At 45.2% G+C, this 20,000-nt stretch overlaps 1 protein-coding gene across 12 annotated transcripts in view; it reads left to right on the top strand.

The window, feature by feature from the left end:
* Window positions 1–20,000, top strand: part of LOC110501015 (ankyrin repeat and sterile alpha motif domain-containing protein 1B) — a 316,301-nt gene that overhangs the window by 236,263 nt on the left and 60,038 nt on the right. For all 12 annotated transcript variants that reach the window (XR_016490136.1, XR_016490137.1, XR_016490134.1 and 9 more), the window contains 2 exons: window positions 2,205–2,303; window positions 3,576–3,728. Coding sequence is in view for 8 of the 12 variants with exons in the window: in XM_090213690.1 (XP_090069816.1) it covers window positions 2,205–2,303; window positions 3,576–3,728 (252 nt within the window). In the remaining 4 variants the exon portion in view is untranslated. The remainder of the gene's footprint in view (window positions 1–2,204; window positions 2,304–3,575; window positions 3,729–20,000) is intronic.

Raw genomic sequence — 20,000 nt, 5'->3', positions numbered from 1 at the left:
TTTGCAATGTTTATAAGTTATTTTATACATAATGTTGATGCTACAGTCTCTTATGACCGGAAAGAGCTTCTGGACATCAGAACAGCGATTACTCACCTTGAACTGGGCGAATACATTTTCTTAAATGAGTCAAACGCGAGGTATTTACTCCAGACACCCGAATAGGCCCTCATCCCCGTCATTGGCCAGAGAAAGAGACGTAGGTATCGTGGGAGGAGATTGGGGTGCCTTGTGAGGATCCGGCGACGAGTGGCTAATCTGCATTTGCCATCGGTACTATTGGCCAACGTACAATCGCTGGATAATTAAGTGGACGAACTTCAAGCACGTATATGCTACCAACAGGGCATTCAAAACTGTAATATCTTATGTTTCACCGAGTCATGGCTGAACGACGACATGAATAACATACAGCTGGCGGCAGGATACAACAGCAGCTTCTGGTAAGACGAGGGGTCTATGTATATTTGTAAACAACAGCTGGTGCGTTTTGCTCGCCTGAGTATCTCGCCTGAGTATCTCATGATAAGCTGTAGACCACACTATCTACCAAGAGAGTTTTCATCTATATTCTTTGTAGCTGTCTATTTACCACCACAAACTGATGCTGGCACTAAGACCGCACTCAATGAGCTGTATACGGCCATAAGCAAACAGGAAAACGCTCATCAAGAGGCGGCACTCCTAGTGGGGACTTTAATGCAGGGAAAATTAAATCCATTTTAACCTAATTTCTACCAACATGTTATGTGCGACCAAAGGGAAAAAAAACTGTAGACCATCTTTACTCCACAGACAGAGATGCGTACAAAGCTCTCCCTCGCCCTCCATTTGGCAAATCTGACCATAATTCTATCCTCCTGATTAAAGCAGGAATCACCAGTGACTAAGCCTATAAAAAGTGGTCAGATGAAGCAGATGCTAAACTACTGGACTGTTTTTCTAGCACAGACTGGAATTTGTTCCGGGATTCTTCCATTGGCATTGAGGAGTACCCCACATCAGTCACTGGCTTCATCAATAAGTGCATCGAAGACGTTGTCCCAACAGTGACTGTACGTAAATACCCCAACCAGAAGCCATAGATTACAGGCAACATCTGCACTGAGCTGAAGAGTAGAGCTGCCGCTTTCAAGGAGCGGGACTCTAACCCGGAAGCTTATAAGAAATTTTGCTATGTCCACCGATGAACTATCAAACAGGCAAAGTGTCAATACAGGACTAAGATCGAATCGTACGACACCGGTTCTGACACTCGTTGGATGTGGCAAGGCTTGTAAACTATCAAAGATTACCAAGGGAAGCACCGCCGGGAGCTGCCCAGTGACACGAGCCTACCAGACGAGCTAAATTACTTGCTTCGAAGCGAGCATAGAAGTAACACTGAAACATGCATGAGAGCATCAGCTATTCCAGACGACTGTGTGATCATGCTCTCCACAGCCAATGTGAGGAAGAACTTTAAACAGGTCAACATTCACAAGGCCGCAGGGCCTGACGGATTACCAGGACGTGTACTCCGAGCATGCACTGACCAACTGGCAAGTCTCGTCACTGACACTTTCAACCTCTCCCTGTCTGAGTCTGTAATACCAACATGTTTCAAGCAGACCACCATAGTGCCTGTACCCAAGAACACTAAGGTAACCTGCCTAAATGACTACTGACCCATAGCACTCATGTCTGTAGCCCCAACAGATCCACAGATGATGCAATCTCAATCAGATGATGTCTGTCTGTCTGTCTCTGTCTCTGTCTCTCTCGGTCTCTCACTCGGTCTCTCACTCGGTCTCTCACTCGGTCTCTCACTCGGTCTCTCATTTGGTCTCTCACTCGGTCTCTCACTCGGTCTCTCACTCGGTCTCTCACTCTGTCAATTACATTTCAATTTAAAGGGCTTTATTGGCATGGGAAACATATAAAAAAAAATGTAATTCATATTAATCTACAGTGTTGTAATAATGTGCAAATAGTTAAAGTAGAAAAGGGAAAATAAATATAGGTTGCGTGCGGGGTAGGGGGTGCCTTACACAAAAAACGACAGTGTAAATAACTAAGAAACTAGTTAGATTATTGGTAGCCATTTATGCAAGATACCCCTCACAACAAGGCATTGGGATGGGTGGAGTAGTGAACAGAGGTCTCTGCATGATGATGTCACTGATCAATGGGCTGATGATGTCATGTGTATGTTCCCCATGCAGGGCAGTAACGTGGTGGAGGACCAGGACCTGCTGGAGATCGGGATCCTCAACTCAGCCCACAGACAGAGGCTGCTACAGGCCATACGCCTACTACCCAGGGTCAGTACTGTGTGCGTGCGTGCATTTGTGTGGACTGCAGTAAAAATGAATCTAGCATCATTAGGATTCTGTGGAGGGGATAACATCAGAAGATGAGCTCTTCACCAGTATAAATTAAATATTGTATTTGTGCATCTCTGAGCGACGTTCTGTCTAATCCTGTGGTCATTTCATGTTTTCATGTGTATCTGAGTTATTCGCCAATAGAACATCGCTCTAAAAATGATATAACATTCAAAATGGTTGAGTCTTTCCCTGTGCAGTCACACACACAACCAATATAGCCAACTAAGTGAGAGATGTCAATTAAATGAGAGAGGGAGGGAGGAACTAAGGGTAACCAATCTTCTTAAATTTCATCTCAGTCAGCACTTCCCTTCTCTGATCCCTGCAAAGTTTTCAAACGACAGAGAAATCCTCTCTCTCTTCTCCCTCACCTTGTGGAAAGAAGGATGCACATTTTAGGTAAATGTCACACAATGTGCTCACTCCAAAGTCCCAACTCTTCTTAAAAGTAGGATACCGAATCCTTATTACTTCAGATATATCCTCTTCTATGAGAAAAAGCAGAATGCTCTTCTCCTCTGAAGTCGTGTTGACTGTATTGCAAAAGACAACAAACCATACCAACCATACCAAGTAAATATAGGGAAGAATAAGATGCATTTGCCTAATCCTAAATAAACCTTTAGCCTCTACACCCCTTGTTGATCTGAGGGATTTAGATAGCTATTCTGTAAGCAGTATGGAACTAGCCCTGCCTCTCCCTCTGAATGGCTAGGTGGTATTTTCTCTGTAATGCTTATCATGTCCTTGGGTGCTAAGGGTTGATATGGAATTCAGAATCTTATATCCAATTTCTGTATTTAAGTCATCATTTTACATGCAGCACAAGCTATGCTTCCCCTCCTCCTTTCCTCACTCCCTGTCTTCCTCTCTGCTCCCCTCCCTCCTTTCCTCCCTACCTGTCTCCCTCTGCCCCCTCCCTCCCTGTCTCCCTCTCTGCTCCCCTCCCTCCTTTCCTCCCTCCCTACCTCCCTCTTTGCCCCCTCCCTCCTTTCTTCCCTCCCTGCCTCCCTCTTTGCCCCCCTCCCTCTTTTTCTGCCTCCCTGCCTCCTTCCTTTCCTCCCTCCCTGCTTCCCTCTCTGCCCACCTCCCTCCTTTCCTCCCTCCCTGCCTCCCTCTCTGCCCCCCACCCTAGTTTTAGTGTCCGGTATCATTGCTCTTCATATCATCTAGTGACAGTCTGTCCCCTCCTCCTTCCCCCTCCAGGTGCGTCCTATTGGCTATGACGGTAACAACCCCACGTCAGTGGCTGAGTGGCTGGAGTCTCTGGAGCTGGGAGACTACACTAAGTCCTTCCTCATCAACGGATACACCTCCATGGAACTGGTCAAGAAGATCTGGGAGTTAGAACTCATCAATGTGAGTCTATTACTGGTTATTGCTGGTTATTACTGTTTTTTAATGTGCTTGCTGAAAACACACTGCTGTTATTCCCCATACGCTACTATAGAAATACTGACTGAAGAAGACAGTAGAAGCAAGCACACACATTTCTGCTAGTAAATGTTCATTTTCAAGTTTGTTTATTAGGATCTATCTTTAGTCCACAGAAAAGATAGATGATGACACGTGGAGCACAGGTGGTGGTCACATGGTCCCCCTGACAGATTTTGTCATCTTTGGATCGTTGGAACACACAGCTTGGTTGTGGGTTGCAGGGTTGGTTGGTTGGGGAAACCCTTCAGTGAGTGAGTGGTTGGTGGGTTGCAAGGTTGGTTGGTGGGTTGCAGGGTTGGTTGGTTGGTGGGTTGCAGGGTTGGTTGGTTGGTGGGTTGCAGGGTTGGTGGGTTGGTGGGTTGCAGGGTTGGTTGATTGGTGGGTTGCAGGGTTGGTTGGTTGGTGGGTTGCAGGGTTGGTTGATTGGTGGGTTGCAGGGTTGGTTGGTTGGTGGGTTGGTGGGTTGCAGGGTTGGTTGGTTGGTGGATTGCAGGGTTGGTGGGTTGCAGGGTTGGTTGGTTGGTGGGTTAGTTACAGGGTTGGTGGGTTGGTTACAGGGTTGGTGGGTTGGTTACAGGGTTGGTGGGTTGGTTACAGGGTTGGTGGGTTGGTTGGTGGGTTGTTTGCAGGGCTGGTGGGTTGTTTGGTTATAGGGTTGGTGGGTTGGTTACAGGGTTAGTGGGTTGGTTACAGGGTTGGTGGGTTGGTTACAGGGTGATTACAGGGTTGATTAACGGGTTGGTGGGTTGGTTGGTTACAGGGTTGGTGGGTTAGTTACAGGGTTGGTGGGTTGGTTACAGGGTTGGTGGGTTGGTTGGTGGGTTGTTTGCAGGGCTGGTGGGTTGTTTGGTTATAGGGTTGGTGGGTTGGTTACAGGGTTGGTGGGTTGGTTACAGGGTTGGTGGGTTGGTTGGTGGGTTGTTTGCAGGGCTGGTGGGTTGTTTGGTTATAGGGTTGGTGGGTTGGTTACAGGGTTAGTGGGTTGGTTACAGGGTTGGTGGGTTGGTTACAGGGTTGGTGGGTTGGTTACAGGGTTGGTGGGTTACAGGGAGGATGGGTTGGTTACAGGGTTGGTTACAGGGTTGGTGGGTTGGTAACAGGGTTAGTGGATTGGTGGGTTGGTAACATGGTTGGTGGGTTGGTTGGTGGGTTACAGGGTGGATGGGTTGGTCACAGGGTTGGTGGGTTGGTTACAGGGTTGGTGGGTTGGTTACAGGGTTGGTGGGTTGGTTACAAGGTTGGTGGGTTGGTTGGTTGGTTGGTTGATGGGTTGTTTGCAGGGCTGGTGGGTTGGTTGGTTACAGGGCTGGTGGGTTGGCAACAGGGTTACAGGGTTGGTTGGTTACAGGGTTGGTGGGTTGGTTACAGGGTTGGTGGGTTGGTTACAGGGCTCGTGGGTTGGTTACAGGGTTGGTAGGTTGGTTACAGGGTTGTTAGGTTGGTTACAACGTTGGTGGATTGGTTGGTTGGTTGGTTGGTGGGTTGTTTGCAGGGATGATGGGTTGGTTGGTTACAGGGTTGGTAGGTTAAAATCCACGATCATCTCCTTTGTTTTGTTGTCGTTGAGTGTGAGGTTATTTTCCTGACACCACACTCCGAGGGCCCTCACCACCTCCCTGTAGGCTGTCTCGTCGTTGTTGGTAATCAAGCCTACCACTGTAGTGTCGTCTGCAAACTTGATGATTGAGTTGGAGGCGTGCATGGCCACGCAGTCGTGGGTGAACAGGGAGTATAGGAGAGGGCTCAGAACGCACCCTTGTAGGGCCCCAGTGTTGAGGATCAGCAGAGCTGAGATGTTGTTACCTACCCTCACCACCTGGGGTGTCGGCCCGTCAGGAAGTCCAGGACCCAGTTGCACAGGGCGGGGTCAAGACCCAGGGTTTCGAGCTTGATGACGAGTTTGGAGGGTACTATGGTGTTAAATGCTGAGCTGTAGTCAATGAACAGCATTCTCACATTGGTATTCCTCTTGTCCAGATGTGTTAGGGCAGTGTGCAGTGTGGTTGCGATTGCGTCGTCTGTGGACCTATTGGGGCGGTAAGCAAATTGGAGTGGGTCTGGGGTGTCGGGTAGGGTGGAGATATGCTACTATATGTAAGAGCTTTCTGGGAATTGATACACACATGTACTGTACCCTCTCACACACACACCACCTGTATTTAGTGGTCAGAGTTGATTAAATCGAGTGCCTGCTGGTTTCTGTGAGAAGAGAGGAGGATGGTGTATTTTCTCTCCTCCAGTGCGGTATGAAGGGATGAGGGAGAGAGAGAGAGATTATATAAGTACTTAGGAGGCAATGTCTCACAACACCAGGGAAACCACCCACACTGTTTGTCCAGGGTCCCTCAATAGTCTCTCAGTGGCCTGCTTTCCTTGTCTACTCTCGCTCTTCTGGGGGTGGAATGCATCTCAGTAGTCTGAGGTAGTCTCCTTTCCTCATCTCCTTTCCTCTTTCCTCTCGGATCTGAAAACAAATGGGGAGGTGCAGCGTGTTACACAGGTGGATGTTAGTATACTATTCAGATGGAGGAGAGGGAGAGGAAATGGCTGTGGAGGATTGAGAGGAGGGTGTAGTTTGAGTTAGAGCCACAGGAGGGTAGAGAAGAGACCGACAAAGGTATTCACTTCTGCACAAAAATCTGTGTGTGTGTATGTACACTCCCCTGCGTTTGTGCGTGTGTGTGAGTGTGCATGGTGTGTGTGTGCATGTACACATTTGTGTGTTTGTGTGCATTTGTGAGTTAATTTCAGTGCAATAGTTAATATCTGTCAGATGGGGGACTCCCGTTCACACTATTATTAATTAAAACACATTGCTTCATTAGTAGCGTTTGACTTGAGCGTGTGACTCCAGCGTGTGTGTGTGCGCGCGTGTGTGTGTGTGTGTGTGTGTGCGCGCGTGTGTGTGGTGCCTCACTAGCAATCATTGAGAGCATGACTCCCTCTTCCTACTCCTGATTACTGTATACAAATGACAGTACCATTACATTTGGGTTAGAGGGTTTCCACTGCGTCACACTGACACTGGGGACAGGAAAGAGGATGGGAACGACATGTGTGTGTTTGGTGACAGAGAGAAGCCCTATAATGAGTATACTAGGAGTGCAGCTGGACTCTGTCTCTGGGGTGATGGAGAGGTCAATGCTCTTCACACTGGCTACTGGAGAGAGAGAGCACAATTACACCCAACTAAATGATCAAACAAAAAGATAATTACTTGACAAATTGGAAAGAATTAAACAAAAAACAGAGCAAACTGGAATGCTACTTGGCCCTAAACAGAGAGTAGTGGCATAATATCTGACCTCTGTGACTGACCCAAATGTAAGGAACTCTTTGACTATGTACAGACTCAGTGAGCATAGCCTTGCTATTGAGAAAGGCTGCCGTTGGCAGATCTGACTCTCAAGAGAAGACAGGCTATGTGCTCACTGCCCACAAAATGAGGTGGAAACTGAGCTGCACTTCCTAACCTGCTGCCAAATGTATGACCATATTAGAGACACATATTTCCTTCAGATTACACAGACCCACAAAGAATTTGAAAACAAATCCAATTCTGATAAACTCCCATATCTGATGTGTGAAATACCAGTGTGCAATCACAGCATCAACATGTGTGACCTGTTGCCACAAGAAAAGGCCAACCAGTGAAGAACAAGCACCATTGTAAATACAACCCATATTTATGTTGATTTATTTCCCTTTTGTACATTAACTATTTGCACATTGTTACAACACTGTGACATTTGAAATGTCACAAAAGTTCTGTGAGTGTACTGTTTACTGTTAATTTTTGTTGTTTCACTTGTTTTGGTAATCTTAACATATGTTTCCCATGCCAATAAAGCCCCTTAAATTGAGAGAGAGTATGTGTGTGTGTGTGTATACAGTGCCATGCGAAAGTATTTGCCCCCCTTGAACTTTGCGACCTTTTGCCACATTTCAGGCTTCAAACATAAAGATATAAAACTGTATCTTTTTGTGAAGAATCAACAACAAGTGGGACACAATCATGAAGTGGAACGACATTTATTGGATATTTCAAACTTTTTTAACAAATCAAAAACTGAAAAATTGGGCGTGCAAAATTATCCAGCCCCCTTAAGTTAATACTTTGTAGCGCCACCTTTTGCTGCGATTACAGCTGTAAGTCGCTTGGGGTATGTCTCTATCAGTTTTGCACATCGAGAGACTGAAATGTTTTCCCATTCCTCCTTGCAAAACAGCTCGAGCTCAGTGAGGTTGGATGGAGAGCATTTGTGAACAGCAGTTTTCAGTTCTTTCCACAGATTCTCGATTGGATTCAGGTCTGGACTTTGACTTGGCCATTCTAACACCTGGATATGTTTATTTTTGAACCATTCCATTGTAGATTTTGCTTTATGTTTTGGATCATTGTCTTGTTGGGAGACAAATCTCCGTCCCAGTCTCAGGTCTTTTGCAGACTCCATCAGGTTTTCTTCCAGAATGGTCCTGTATTTGGCTCCATCCATCTTCCCATCAATTTTAACCATCTTCCCTGTCCCTGCTGAAGAAAAGCAGGCCCAAACCATGATGCTGCCACCACCATGTTTGACAGTGGGGATGGTGTGTTCAGCTGTGTTGCTTTTACGCCAAACATAACGTTTTGCATTGTTGCCAAAAAGTTCAATTATGGTTTCATCTGACCAGAGCACCTTCTTCCACATGTTTGGTGTGTCTCCCAGGTGGCTTGTGGCAAACTTTAAACGACACTTTTTATGGATATCTTTAAGAAATGGCTTTCTTCTTGCCAGTCTTCCATAAAGGCCAGATTTGTGCATTATACGACTGATTGTTGTCCTATGGACAGAGTCTCCACCTCAGCTGTAGATCTCTGCAGTTCATCCAGAGTGATCATGGGCCTCTTGGCTGCATCTCTGATCAGTCTTCTCCTTGTATGAGCTGAAAGTTTAGAGGGACGGCCAGGTCTTGGTAGATTTGCAGTGGTCTGATACTCCTTCCATTTCAATATTATCGCTTGCACAGTGCTCCTTGGGATGTTTAAAGCTTGGGAAATCTTTTTGTATCCAAATCCGGCTTTAAACTTCTTCACAACAGTATCTTGGACCTGCCTGGTGTGTTCCTTGTTCTTCATGATGCTCTCTGTGCTTTTAACGGACCTCTGAGACTATCACAGTGCAGGTGCATTTATACGGAGACTTGATTACACACAGGTGGATTGTATTTATCATCATTAGTCATTTAGGTCAACATTGGATCATTCAGAGATCCTCACTGAAATTCTGGAGAGAGTTTGCTGCACTGAAAGTAAAGGGGCTGAATAATTTTGCACGCCTAATTTTTCAGTTTTTGATTTGTTAAAAAAGTTTGAAATATCCAATAAATGTCGTTCCACTTCATGATTGTGTCCCACTTGTTGTTGATTCTTCACAAAAAAATACAGTTTTATTTCTTTATGTTTGAAGCCTGAAATGTGGCAAAAGGTCGCAAAGTTCAAGGGGGCCGAATACTTTCGCAAGGCCCTGTAGGTTACATGAGATCCATTCGCTCTTAGATATGTTGCTAACTTTAGGAAGTAGTGATCTATTACTTTTGTACTCAAACCCAATGTGGGAATCCCAATTTTCCCATTCCAGAGATGACTTTAAAATGAGGAATTGTGTAATTTGGGGGAGCTCTCTGATCTTAGATCAGTTAGTCAGCAATAATGTGGTAGCCCCCATAGGCAGTCATTGAGCCTGTCAGATGTATGGCGCTGCGCTGAACAGTTGAGTGCTTAACAGCAGGTCTAGGGTCAGATTCCTGCTGTGGAATCCTCCTGTAGACGAGTTTAAAGGCAGACAGAGGCTTCTGAAGCCGTAACCTAGATGGTTGCTCTTTTTCTCTCTTTCTCTCTCTTTCATGCTTTCCCATCCATCTTCATGATTGTGTCCCACTTGTTGTTAATTCTTCACAAAAAAATACATTTTTATATCTTTATGTTTGAAGCCTGAAATGTGGCAGAAGGTCGCGAAGTTCAAGGGGGCCGAATACTTTCGCAAGGCACTGTATATAGAGAGAGAGAGAGATAGAATATATATATACACTGCTCAAAACAATTAAGGGTACACTAAAATAACACATCCTAGATCTGAATGAATGAAGTATTCTTATTAAATAATTTTTTCTTTACATAGTTGAATGTGCTGGATTTGGAGTCACACTCAATATTAAAGTGGAAAACCACACTACAGGCTGATCCAACTTTGATGTAATGTCCTTAAAACAAGTCAAAATGAGGCTCAATAGTGTGTGTGGCGTCCACGTGCCTGTATGACCTCCCTACAACGCCTGGGCATGCTCCTGATGAGGTGGCGGATGGTCCCCTGAGGGATCTCCTCCCAGACCTGGACTAGAGCGAGACATGATGTCCCAGATGTGCTCAATTTTATTCAGGTCTGGGGAACGGGCGGGCCAGTCCATAGCATCAATGCCTTCCTCTTGCAGGAACTGCTGACACACTCCAGCCACATGAGGTCTAACATTGTCTTGCATTAGGAGGAACCCAGGGCCAACCGCACCAGGGGTCTGAGGATCTCATCTCGGTACCTAATGGCAGTCAGGCTACCTCTGGAGAGCACATGGAGGGCTGTGCGGCCCCCCCAAAGAAATGCCACCCCACACCATAACTGACCCACCGCCAAACCGGTCATGCTGGAGGATGTTTCAGGCAGCAGAACGTTCTCCACGTCGTCTGTAAACCTGCTTTCATCTGTGAAGAGCACAGGGCGCCAGTGGCGAATTTGCTAATCTTGGTGTTCTCTGGCAAATGCCAAACGTCCTGCACGGTGTTGGGCTATAAGCACAACCCCCACCTGTGGACGTCGGGCCCTCATACCACCCTCATGGAGTCTGTTTCTGACCGTTTGAGCAGACACATGCACATTTGTGGCCTACTGGAGGTAATTTTGCAGGGCTCTGGCAGTGCTCCTCCTGCTCCTCCTTGCACAAAGGCGGAGGTAGCGGTCTTGCTGCTGGGTTGTTGCCCTCCTACGGCCTCCTCCACATCTCCTGATGTACTGGCCTGTCTCCTGGTAGCGCCTCCATGCTCTGGACATGCTCCACCTGTTGTCTATACTATTTGCACAACAGCATGTGAAATGTATTGTCAATCGGTGTTGCTTCCTAAGTGGACAGTTTGATTTCACAGAAGTGTGATTGACTTGGAGTTACATTGTGTTGTTTAAGTGTTCCCTTTATTTTTTTGAGCAGTGTGTATATATAGAGAGAGTATAGAGAGAGAGAATACCATGAGAGAGAGATGGTAAATAACAGAGGGAGAGTGATGGGGAGAATTGTTTCTCGATTGATTTCCCAGTAAATCACTTTATAATCTCAATGGGCCACAGATTCTGTGGCGACCGGGGAGACAATGGAGAGGCGGAGGGCCATTGTGGAAAGGTTTAAAATAGAACTAGGTGTCTGTGTGTGTACATATACAGGCCTGCTGTTGTGGGATTAGAACTGTGTTGCTACAGAAACACCTCTTAATCCTTCCTCTTCTCCACACAAACACACACACACACACACACACACACACACACACACACACACACACACACACACACACACACACACACACACATATATATATACACACACACACACACACACACACACACACACACACACACATATACACACACACACACACATTCACACACACACATACACACATACACACACACACAACTAACTTCATAGACCGGTTGCAAGAGCTTCCTTGTTGTAAATGTCAAAGAAGCATTGACGTCTAGCTCAATCTTCAGAACAGATCGCCAGGCCTCTCTCACAGAAGATATGTGAGGAAGCACCCAAATGTCCAACCATATTGAATAGAACACGTAAATGAGCATTCTTATTGGACGATTTCATGTAGCACCAAAATCTGTTATTGGGCTGTGTAACTACTGAACACCATCATGAATCATTCCAGTAGACAAATCATATTCAGCTTTTGAGCCACAGAGATCTACTTGATTTAGATGTGTTTTGAGCTTTAAGATAGGCTTTTAGCTTTTTAACCTTGTTCCTTTTAAAGCTGCTTACATCCTAGACATGGGATTGGTAAGAATGCAGACTCATTCCAAGTGGAATAGGCAGGTAGCCTCGCGGTTAAGAGCGTTGGGCCAGTAACCGAAAGGTCGCTGTTTCGAATCCCTGAGCTGACTAGGTTAAACATTTGTCCATGTGCCCTTGAGCAAGGCACTTATTGCTAAATGCAACGCTGAATGATTGAAACAGACATGTAGAGTTTGTATTATTGCTATGATGACTATGACATGATTGATGTTGGAGAGACAGCTGCAGTAACATAACCATGCACAAGATGGCGCCACATCCTTTCATTTCCACCTTCCTCCCTGTTGTCAGGCAGACAGAGAGTGGCACCACTCCATTAAGACACCTAGAGGAGGCAAAGGCTGAGAGCGCAGAATGGAGTAATTAGGAAATTCAGCATGATTGGAAAGCTTTCTAGAGAGTTAAAGTGGTAGAGAAGTTGAGGCTGTTATTTCCCCCCAGGACCTCTTCCTCTTAATGTGAGACTCAGTGGTTTTCTTGACCCTCTCAGACCAGTGTTCATTTTGGCACTGTTTGTTAGATTTAGTCTTAGTCAATTTGTTTGCTATCCCTTTTTCTTTCTCACCAAATGTTTGTGTAACAGGCTATTGGTAATGTTACCAGGGTCACGTTCAGTTTTAAAAACTTTCCTGAACGTTGCAAATAGAGATACCATGAATAGAGCCGAAGTTATTCCTTATTCAACATGTCAGAGAGGCATGTTTGTTTTACATAACATATTTCCATCTGACTGTACCATCTGACTGTTCCAAAACGTTGCGTCCTGCTGAATACACCCCAGGTTGTTAGCTATAGCTAGTTAATGAGGTAACACGACTGAATAAGGTGTAGTTTTAACAAATGATTGAAAAGCTCTCAGTCTCAGAAACTATTGTCCAGTCCACTTAGTAGTTAGATTTTTGTTACAGAGATAATTTTGTCTCGTTATGTTTTAGTCAACTAAAACGAAAATCATTTTAGTTTAGTTATAGATTTTTTTCTGGGACTATGTAGTAATTTATTGACTTGTCAATTGCCACTGAAAAATAGGTGTTTGACAAATATTTTTGTCACGATCTTTGTTGATGAAATGAACAGGATCTCAGACAGAGAACACGGTTTGGGGAGTGTGTGTGGGGATTGTGTTTGTGTGTGTGTGTGTTAGGGAGTAAAAGCTGGGAAATCTCGTTGAAAGCAGAGGTTATTTCTGTGAAATGGGACTACTAGTAATAACTAGTGTTGTCTACCTGGGCTAACAGTACAGTGATTTTAGGTGGCTGTGTATTGCTTCATGCTCATTCCTTACATGTGAGGGCGTGTTTCTGGGTTAGTGTTGTAGGGTGCTCCGTGCCGTATTCTTTGTGTGTGTGTGTGTGTGTGTGTGTGTGTGTGTGTGTGTGTGTGTGTCATACTCCCACAGGGCTGGACAAGTCTCTCTGCATTCCTCACTGATCGTATAATATGCTCCTTGAAGGGGAAATGGCAATAAGACGTCCCGTAAACACACACACACACTGTTCCCCATTCTGCTTGGCTAATATCCAGTCTTGAACACAATAATGGTGGGTGGTCAATAAGTCATCAAGCCATAATAGTTTAGCCTTTTTATCCCAGCTCTGCCCTGTTGCCATGACGCCTCAGCTAGTAGTTACCATAGAGACTGTATATGTGAATGGAGGATGGAGGATTTTAAATCAGATGTGTCCCTTTGTTTGTGCATTTCATACCTTCTCTGTCACCTGTCCAAATGCACAGTGTGTGTGTGTGTGTGTGTGTGTCACCTTCTCTGTCACCTCTCCAAATACACAGATTGTTTCCCATCACACCACCAGATGGTTTCTGCCTTCGTTAGCCACAGCACACACACTGCTGGTCAGTTGGACACACTTCTAAGCTGCAAATAATTGAATCTTAATGCATGTTTTGTGTTAGGATGATTATATGTAGGAGGGCGTGCGTGCGTGCGTGTGTGGTTCATATGGGTACTGCACGTGTGTGTACATGTTTATGTGTGTTGAATGCGTACTGCTTGTAGGTTATCTTGATAGAGGGGTAAGTTAGTACTTGATGTTCATTGGTGTGTGGGTGGTTTTGCCTGAGGACTGTACAGTGCTGCATGTGCTACTATGTTGCATTCTCTGACCGTTGCTTGTTAATTCCTCTTTGGATTCACAACACCCCTTTATGGTAGAATAGAGTAGGAGGTGTAGTGAGAGATGCTGTAACTTCATGTTCTGACCCTGACAGTTTTGTACTACTGTAAACTATACAACGGGTGCTTCTAATCCTGAATGCTGATTGGTTAAAACCGCATTCTAGCCAGTGTCTATTCCACACGTTACCACCAGCTAAATCTATGATGTTAAAATGCCTATTTACTCTGTTCCATCTGACTGCGCAATCCACTATCTCATCAGCCCAGCCAGGCAATTTATAAACTTGATCTCCACTGTAAAAAGCATCTAGACATTATCTAACATTTCTTTTAGACTAACATTTAGTTTTCAACAGCAGAGATTTGTATAAACCTTGCTGTCTGTCTCTCATTGTTTCAATATTGAAATCTGATCTCCACCTATCTCATAGTAAATTAACATGTCGGGACGAATCAGACAGGCAGACAGCTTTTCTCAGCCAGTCGAAATCATAAATCACCTGCCAGCATTTTTATATATATATATACAAAGAAATGTCAATTAAAAACAGTTAGTACTAAATTAAATGCTGCTAGTTTACAGTCTTTCCAGCATCAGTTTGAAGTGATTAATTAGCTGTGTTGTTGGCTTTCTCCTCTGAACAACAGTGTCCTGATGAGAGAGCACATTTTCTATACCAGGCGAAATCGCGCCTCATTATCTCAGTGTTATGGATGTATCCAAGTAAATGTCACTAGAAAACAGCTCAAACAAACACAAATGCAGCTACTTTTCTGTTATTCTGGCTGCACTTTTTGATGTGACTGTAAATTAGCCGTAGTTGTCTAACTGGCAAGCAAGGGATAAGAACGTTGCCAGACAGTATGGCAGTGGAACATTTAGAACGAACAACTGGGTCACGTCCATAGATACAGAACAAAGTGACTGAAGACTGGGTCGCATCTCTGGCAACCGAACCGATAGAACAAACGACCAGCCGGCTTGGGTAGCAACCCTAGATTTGTGTCGGGACTATAACTTGTGGAAGGATGAAATAGTATGGATAAATTAATCGAAATAATGTTTTTTTTATGAAAATATGTCAATCGTTATTTGAATATGTTGGTAACCCGTTGTATAAAAGTTATAATGCCCTGGAAGCCGGTGTTTGGGGGATATATTGGCATGGTTTGCCGGCCCTATACTTCGTCTTAAGCCTTACAACACTTGTGCCAATATATCCTCCGAACACCGGCTTCGAAAGGCATTATCCCTTAAACATAGTATCACATAAATGATACTTATAGTTAGGAATGGGATGACGCAAAGCCAAGCTAGATGGCTTAGGTTTCATGTATTACGTACACACACACTCACTATAGCACACACACACTCACTATAGCATACACACACCCACACACACCTGTTGTCAAGTCCCATCGCTGTGTGCGCATGTGTGTGTTTAATTCAAGTTTCAACATATGGGTCCTGTACCCAAACATTCCGTAACTCTTTACAATGATGATGATATTCTGTGGAAAACCCCAAAGGAGTCAGAGAACCTGAAGGAGGGAGAGCTTCAGTCAGCTGTGCTCCGTTAGCTCTGTTAGCTCCGTTAGCTCTGTTAGCTCCGTTAACGTTATGTTATTCTATTCTAGGCTGTAGTGTGGTGTCGGATTATACTGGGTGGAGAGTGGTAGAGAGATATGCAGGGATACACAGGAGCTCTGCATTACTGGTATGCACGGACATTAACTCGCGCATTTAGGCACATATACACTCACTCACTCACCTACACCGACAGCCAGTGTGCATGAGCCCATCTCTGGATGGGCCCCGCATCTCCATAGTAACGAGGTGGAGAGAGAGAAAGAGCGAGCAGCGTAGAGCGGGGGTTTCAGGAAGAGATGTGGGAGAGACAGTCTCTCTGCCGCAGCTGAGGAGGAAGGAGGAGTGGCAGAACGGTGGAAAACCTCTGGAATCTGGAGAACGAGAGAGAGAGGGAGGGAGAAATAGAGAGAGAGAGGAGGAAAAATAAAGAGGAGAGCGAGAAGGGGGAGTTTACAGAGAGGAGATAGGAAACCAAGCGTAGAGAGAGGGAGAGAGAGAGGGCACACTCCTCCTCTTCTCTGCTATTTACTGCTGGACTGGATTGTGACTCACAGCTAAAAGGAGCTACATGTATTAGTCTGTCTCTCCGAGAAGCAGAGGGGGAGCACACAGCTCTGGGGGAAGGCCAAGAAGAGCTGCTGGAATTGCGTGTTCCTCTCTCCAAGACCTTTCGTACAGAATACCCCTTTTAGAAGGAAGGTAAGTCTACGGGGAATAAGAAGGGGAAAGAATGATTAGAGAGACAGAAGGGGAAGGAGTGAGGGGGGATGGACATATACTGTACAGAGAAAGAGAGGAGACAGAAGGGGAAGGAGTGAGAGGGGATGGAGATATACTGTACAGAGAAAGAGAGGAGACAGAAGGGGAAGGAGTGAGAGGGGATGGATATATACTGTACAGAGAAAGAGAGGAGACAGAATGGGAAGGAGTGAGAGGGGATGGAGATATACTGTACAGAGAAAGAGAGGAGACAGAAGGGGAAGGAGTGAGAGGGGATGGAGATATACTGTACAGAGAAAGAGAGGAGACAGAAGGGGAAGGAGTGAGAGGGGATGGAGATATACTGTACAGAGAAAGAGAGGAGACAGAAGGGGAAGGAGTGAGAGGGGATGGAGATATACTGTACAGAGAAAGAGAGGAGACAGAAGGGGAAGGAGTGAGAGGGGATGGAGATATACTGTACAGAGAAAGAGAGGAGACAGAAGTGGAAGGAGTGAGAGGGGATGAAGATATACTGTACACTGTTATTCGTGGTGCTTCTCCATTGATGTGCTTGCTGCTGCCTCTTTCTCTGTGTTTTTTGTAGAATGACTCTCTCTCTCTCTTGCTCTCTCTTCTCTAGAGTTGTGTGTTCTATTGGGTGCAGTGTAGTATGACTTTCTCTCTCTCTCTCTCTTCTCTAGAGGTTGTGTGTTCTATGGGGTGCAGTGTAGTATGACTCTCTCTCTCGCTCTCTCTTCTCTAGAGGTTGTGTGTTCTATGGGGTGCAGTGTAGTATGGCTCTCTCTATCTCTCGCTCTCTCTTCTCTAGAGGTTGTGTGTTCTATGGGGTGCAGTGTAGTATGACTTTCTCTCTCGCTCTCTCTCTTCTCTAGAGGTTGTGTGTTCTATGGGGTGCAGTGTAGTATGGCTCTCTCTATCTCTCGCTCTCTCTTCTCTAGAGGTTGTGTGTTCTATGGGGTGCAGTGTAGTATGACTCTCTCTCTTCTCTAGAGGTTGTGTGTTCTATGGGAGTGCAGTGTAGTATGACTCTCTCTCTTCTCTAGAGGTTGTGTGTTCTATGGGGTGCAGTGTAGTATGACTTTCTCTCTCTCTCTCTCTCTCTTCTCTAGAGGTTGTGTGTTCTATGGGGTGCAGTGTAGTATGACTCTCTCTCTTCTCTAGAGGTTGTGTGTTCTATGGGGTGCAGTGTAGTATGGCTCTCTCTATCTCTCGCTCTCTCTTCTCTAGAGGTTGTGTGTTCTATGGGGTGCAGTGTAGTATGACTCTCTCTCTTCTCTAGAGGTTGTGTGTTCTATGGGGTGCAGTGTAGTATGACTCTCTCTTCTCTAGAGGTTGTGTGTTCTATGGGGTGCAGTGTAGTATGGCTCTCTCTCTCTCTTCTCTAGAGGTTGTGTGTTCTATGGGGTGCAGTGTAGTATGACTTTCTCTCTCTCTCTCTCTCTCTTCTCTAGAGGTTGTGTGTTCTATGGGGTGCAGTGTAGTATGGCTCTCTCTTCTCTAGAGGTTGTGTGTTCTATGGGGTGCAGTGTAGTATGGCTCTCTCTATCTCTCGCTCTCTCTTCTCTAGAGGTTGTGTGTTCTATGGGGTGCAGTGTAGTATGACTCTCTCTCTTCTCTAGAGGTTGTGTGTTCTATGGGGTGCAGTGTAGTATGACTCTCTCTTCTCTAGAGGTTGTGTGTTCTATGGGGTGCAGTGTAGTATGGCTCTCTCTCTCTCTTCTCTAGAGGTTGTGTGTTCTATGGGGTGCAGTGTAGTATGACTTTCTCTCTCTCTCTCTCTCTCTTCTCTAGAGGTTGTGTGTTCTATGGGGTGCAGTGTAGTATGGCTCTCTCTTCTCTAGAGGTTGTGTGTTCTATGGGGTGCAGTGTAGTATGACTCTCTCTCTTCTCTAGAGGTTGTGTGTTTTATGGGGTGCAGTGTAGTATGACTCTCTCTTCTCTAGAGGTTGTGTGTTCTATGGGGTGCAGTGTAGTATGACTTTCTCTCTCTCTCTCTCTCTTCTCTAGAGGTTGTGTGTTCTATGGGGTGCAGTGTAGTATGGCTCTCTCTATCTCTCGCTCTCTCTTCTCTAGAGGTTGTGTGTTCTATGGGGTGCAGTGTAGTATGACTTTCTCTCTCTTCTCTAGAGGTTGTGTGTTCTATGGGGTGCAGTGTAGTATGACTCTCTCTTCTCTAGAGGTTGTGTGTTCTATGGGGTGCAGTGTAGTATGACTCTCTCTCTTCTCTAGAGGTTGTGTGTTCTATGGGGTGCAGTGTAGTATGGCTCTCTCTCTCTTCTCTAGAGGTTGTGTGTTCTATGGGGTGCAGTGGGGATGGGAACGTATGAAACTCTTCTGTGCCGTTCAATCAATCCTGCTGACTATTGACTATTCTGTGTGTGTTTCTGTATTTGTTTTAATCTGTGTGTGTTTTGGAGATGTACTGGACACAGTAAAAGAGAGCTCTGAGCCCTGCTGTCCTGGGCTGGGAATTGCTGTGGCTGTGCAGCTGTGGTGAAAGTAGTGTAGAATTGTGTGTGTGTGTGTGTGTGTGTGTGTGTGTGTGTGTGTGTGTGTAGAGTGGTTCATAGTGCTTGAGTTTAGTGGGAACACACAGTCACTCGCATACATACACACACAACCATTTACACATGAAGACACATAATTCTAGACATATACAGTAGGCCAACACACACATCCCAGGGCAGGCTGGGTAACAGGCCCTGGGGGCTTGGTGTAGATGGACCTCACAGATCTCCTGTTGGGACTTCAGTCCTGGTTCTGTCTCTGTCTGTTCATCACATTTAGAACAGATGTTAATGTACTTGCTCATCAACTTAGATGACTTCAATCTCTCTCTGTTCCTCTCTATTATTTTTCCAGTACTCCCACTCTCTAAGTTAGGACATGTACAGGTATGCTGTAAGAGAATTGCACACTAGGGCCTGGATGGAATGGAATGCAGCCCAACTATTACATGACATGGGGGTGGTAGGTAGGTAGCTTACATGGGTAGGTTAGTTTTGTGATGGTGGTTGACGCAGTTATTGCACAGCTGCTATTGGGGACTTTACCTTGGCTAACCCTACATCTGTAACGCATTGGCGACCAATCTCACCATGTAGAGAGGAGCGTAGGTGTCACGCTCTGACCTTAGAATTTTTTTTATTTTTTTTCACCTTTATTTAACCAGGTAGGCAAGTTGAGAACACGTTCTCATTTACAATTGCGACCTGGCCAAGATAAAGCAAAGCAGTTCGACACATACAACGACACAGAGTTACACATGGAGTAAAACAAACATACAGTCAATAATACAGTAGAAACAAGTCTATATACGATGTGAGCAAATGAGGTGAGATAAGGGAGGTAAAGGCAAAAAAAGGCCATGGTGGCAAAGTAAATACAATATAGCAGGTAAAACACTGGAATGGTAGATATGCAGTGGAAGAATGTGCAAAGTAGAAATAAAAATAATGGGGTGCAAAGGAGCAAAATAAATAAATAAAATAAATACAGTAGGGAAAGATGTAGTTGTTTGGGCTAAATTATAGATGGGCTATGTGCAGTAATTTGTGAGCGGCTCTGACAGATGGTGCTTAAAGCTAGTGAGGGAGATAAGTGTTTCCAGTTTCAGAGATTTTTGTAGTTCGTTCCAGTC

Source organism: Oncorhynchus mykiss, chromosome 21, assembly GCF_057628025.1.
Source record: "Oncorhynchus mykiss isolate SJ-2025 chromosome 21, ASM5762802v1, whole genome shotgun sequence".
Classification (NCBI taxonomy): domain Eukaryota; kingdom Metazoa; phylum Chordata; class Actinopteri; order Salmoniformes; family Salmonidae; genus Oncorhynchus; species Oncorhynchus mykiss.
This window is presented reverse-complemented; position numbering and strand designations above follow the sequence as displayed.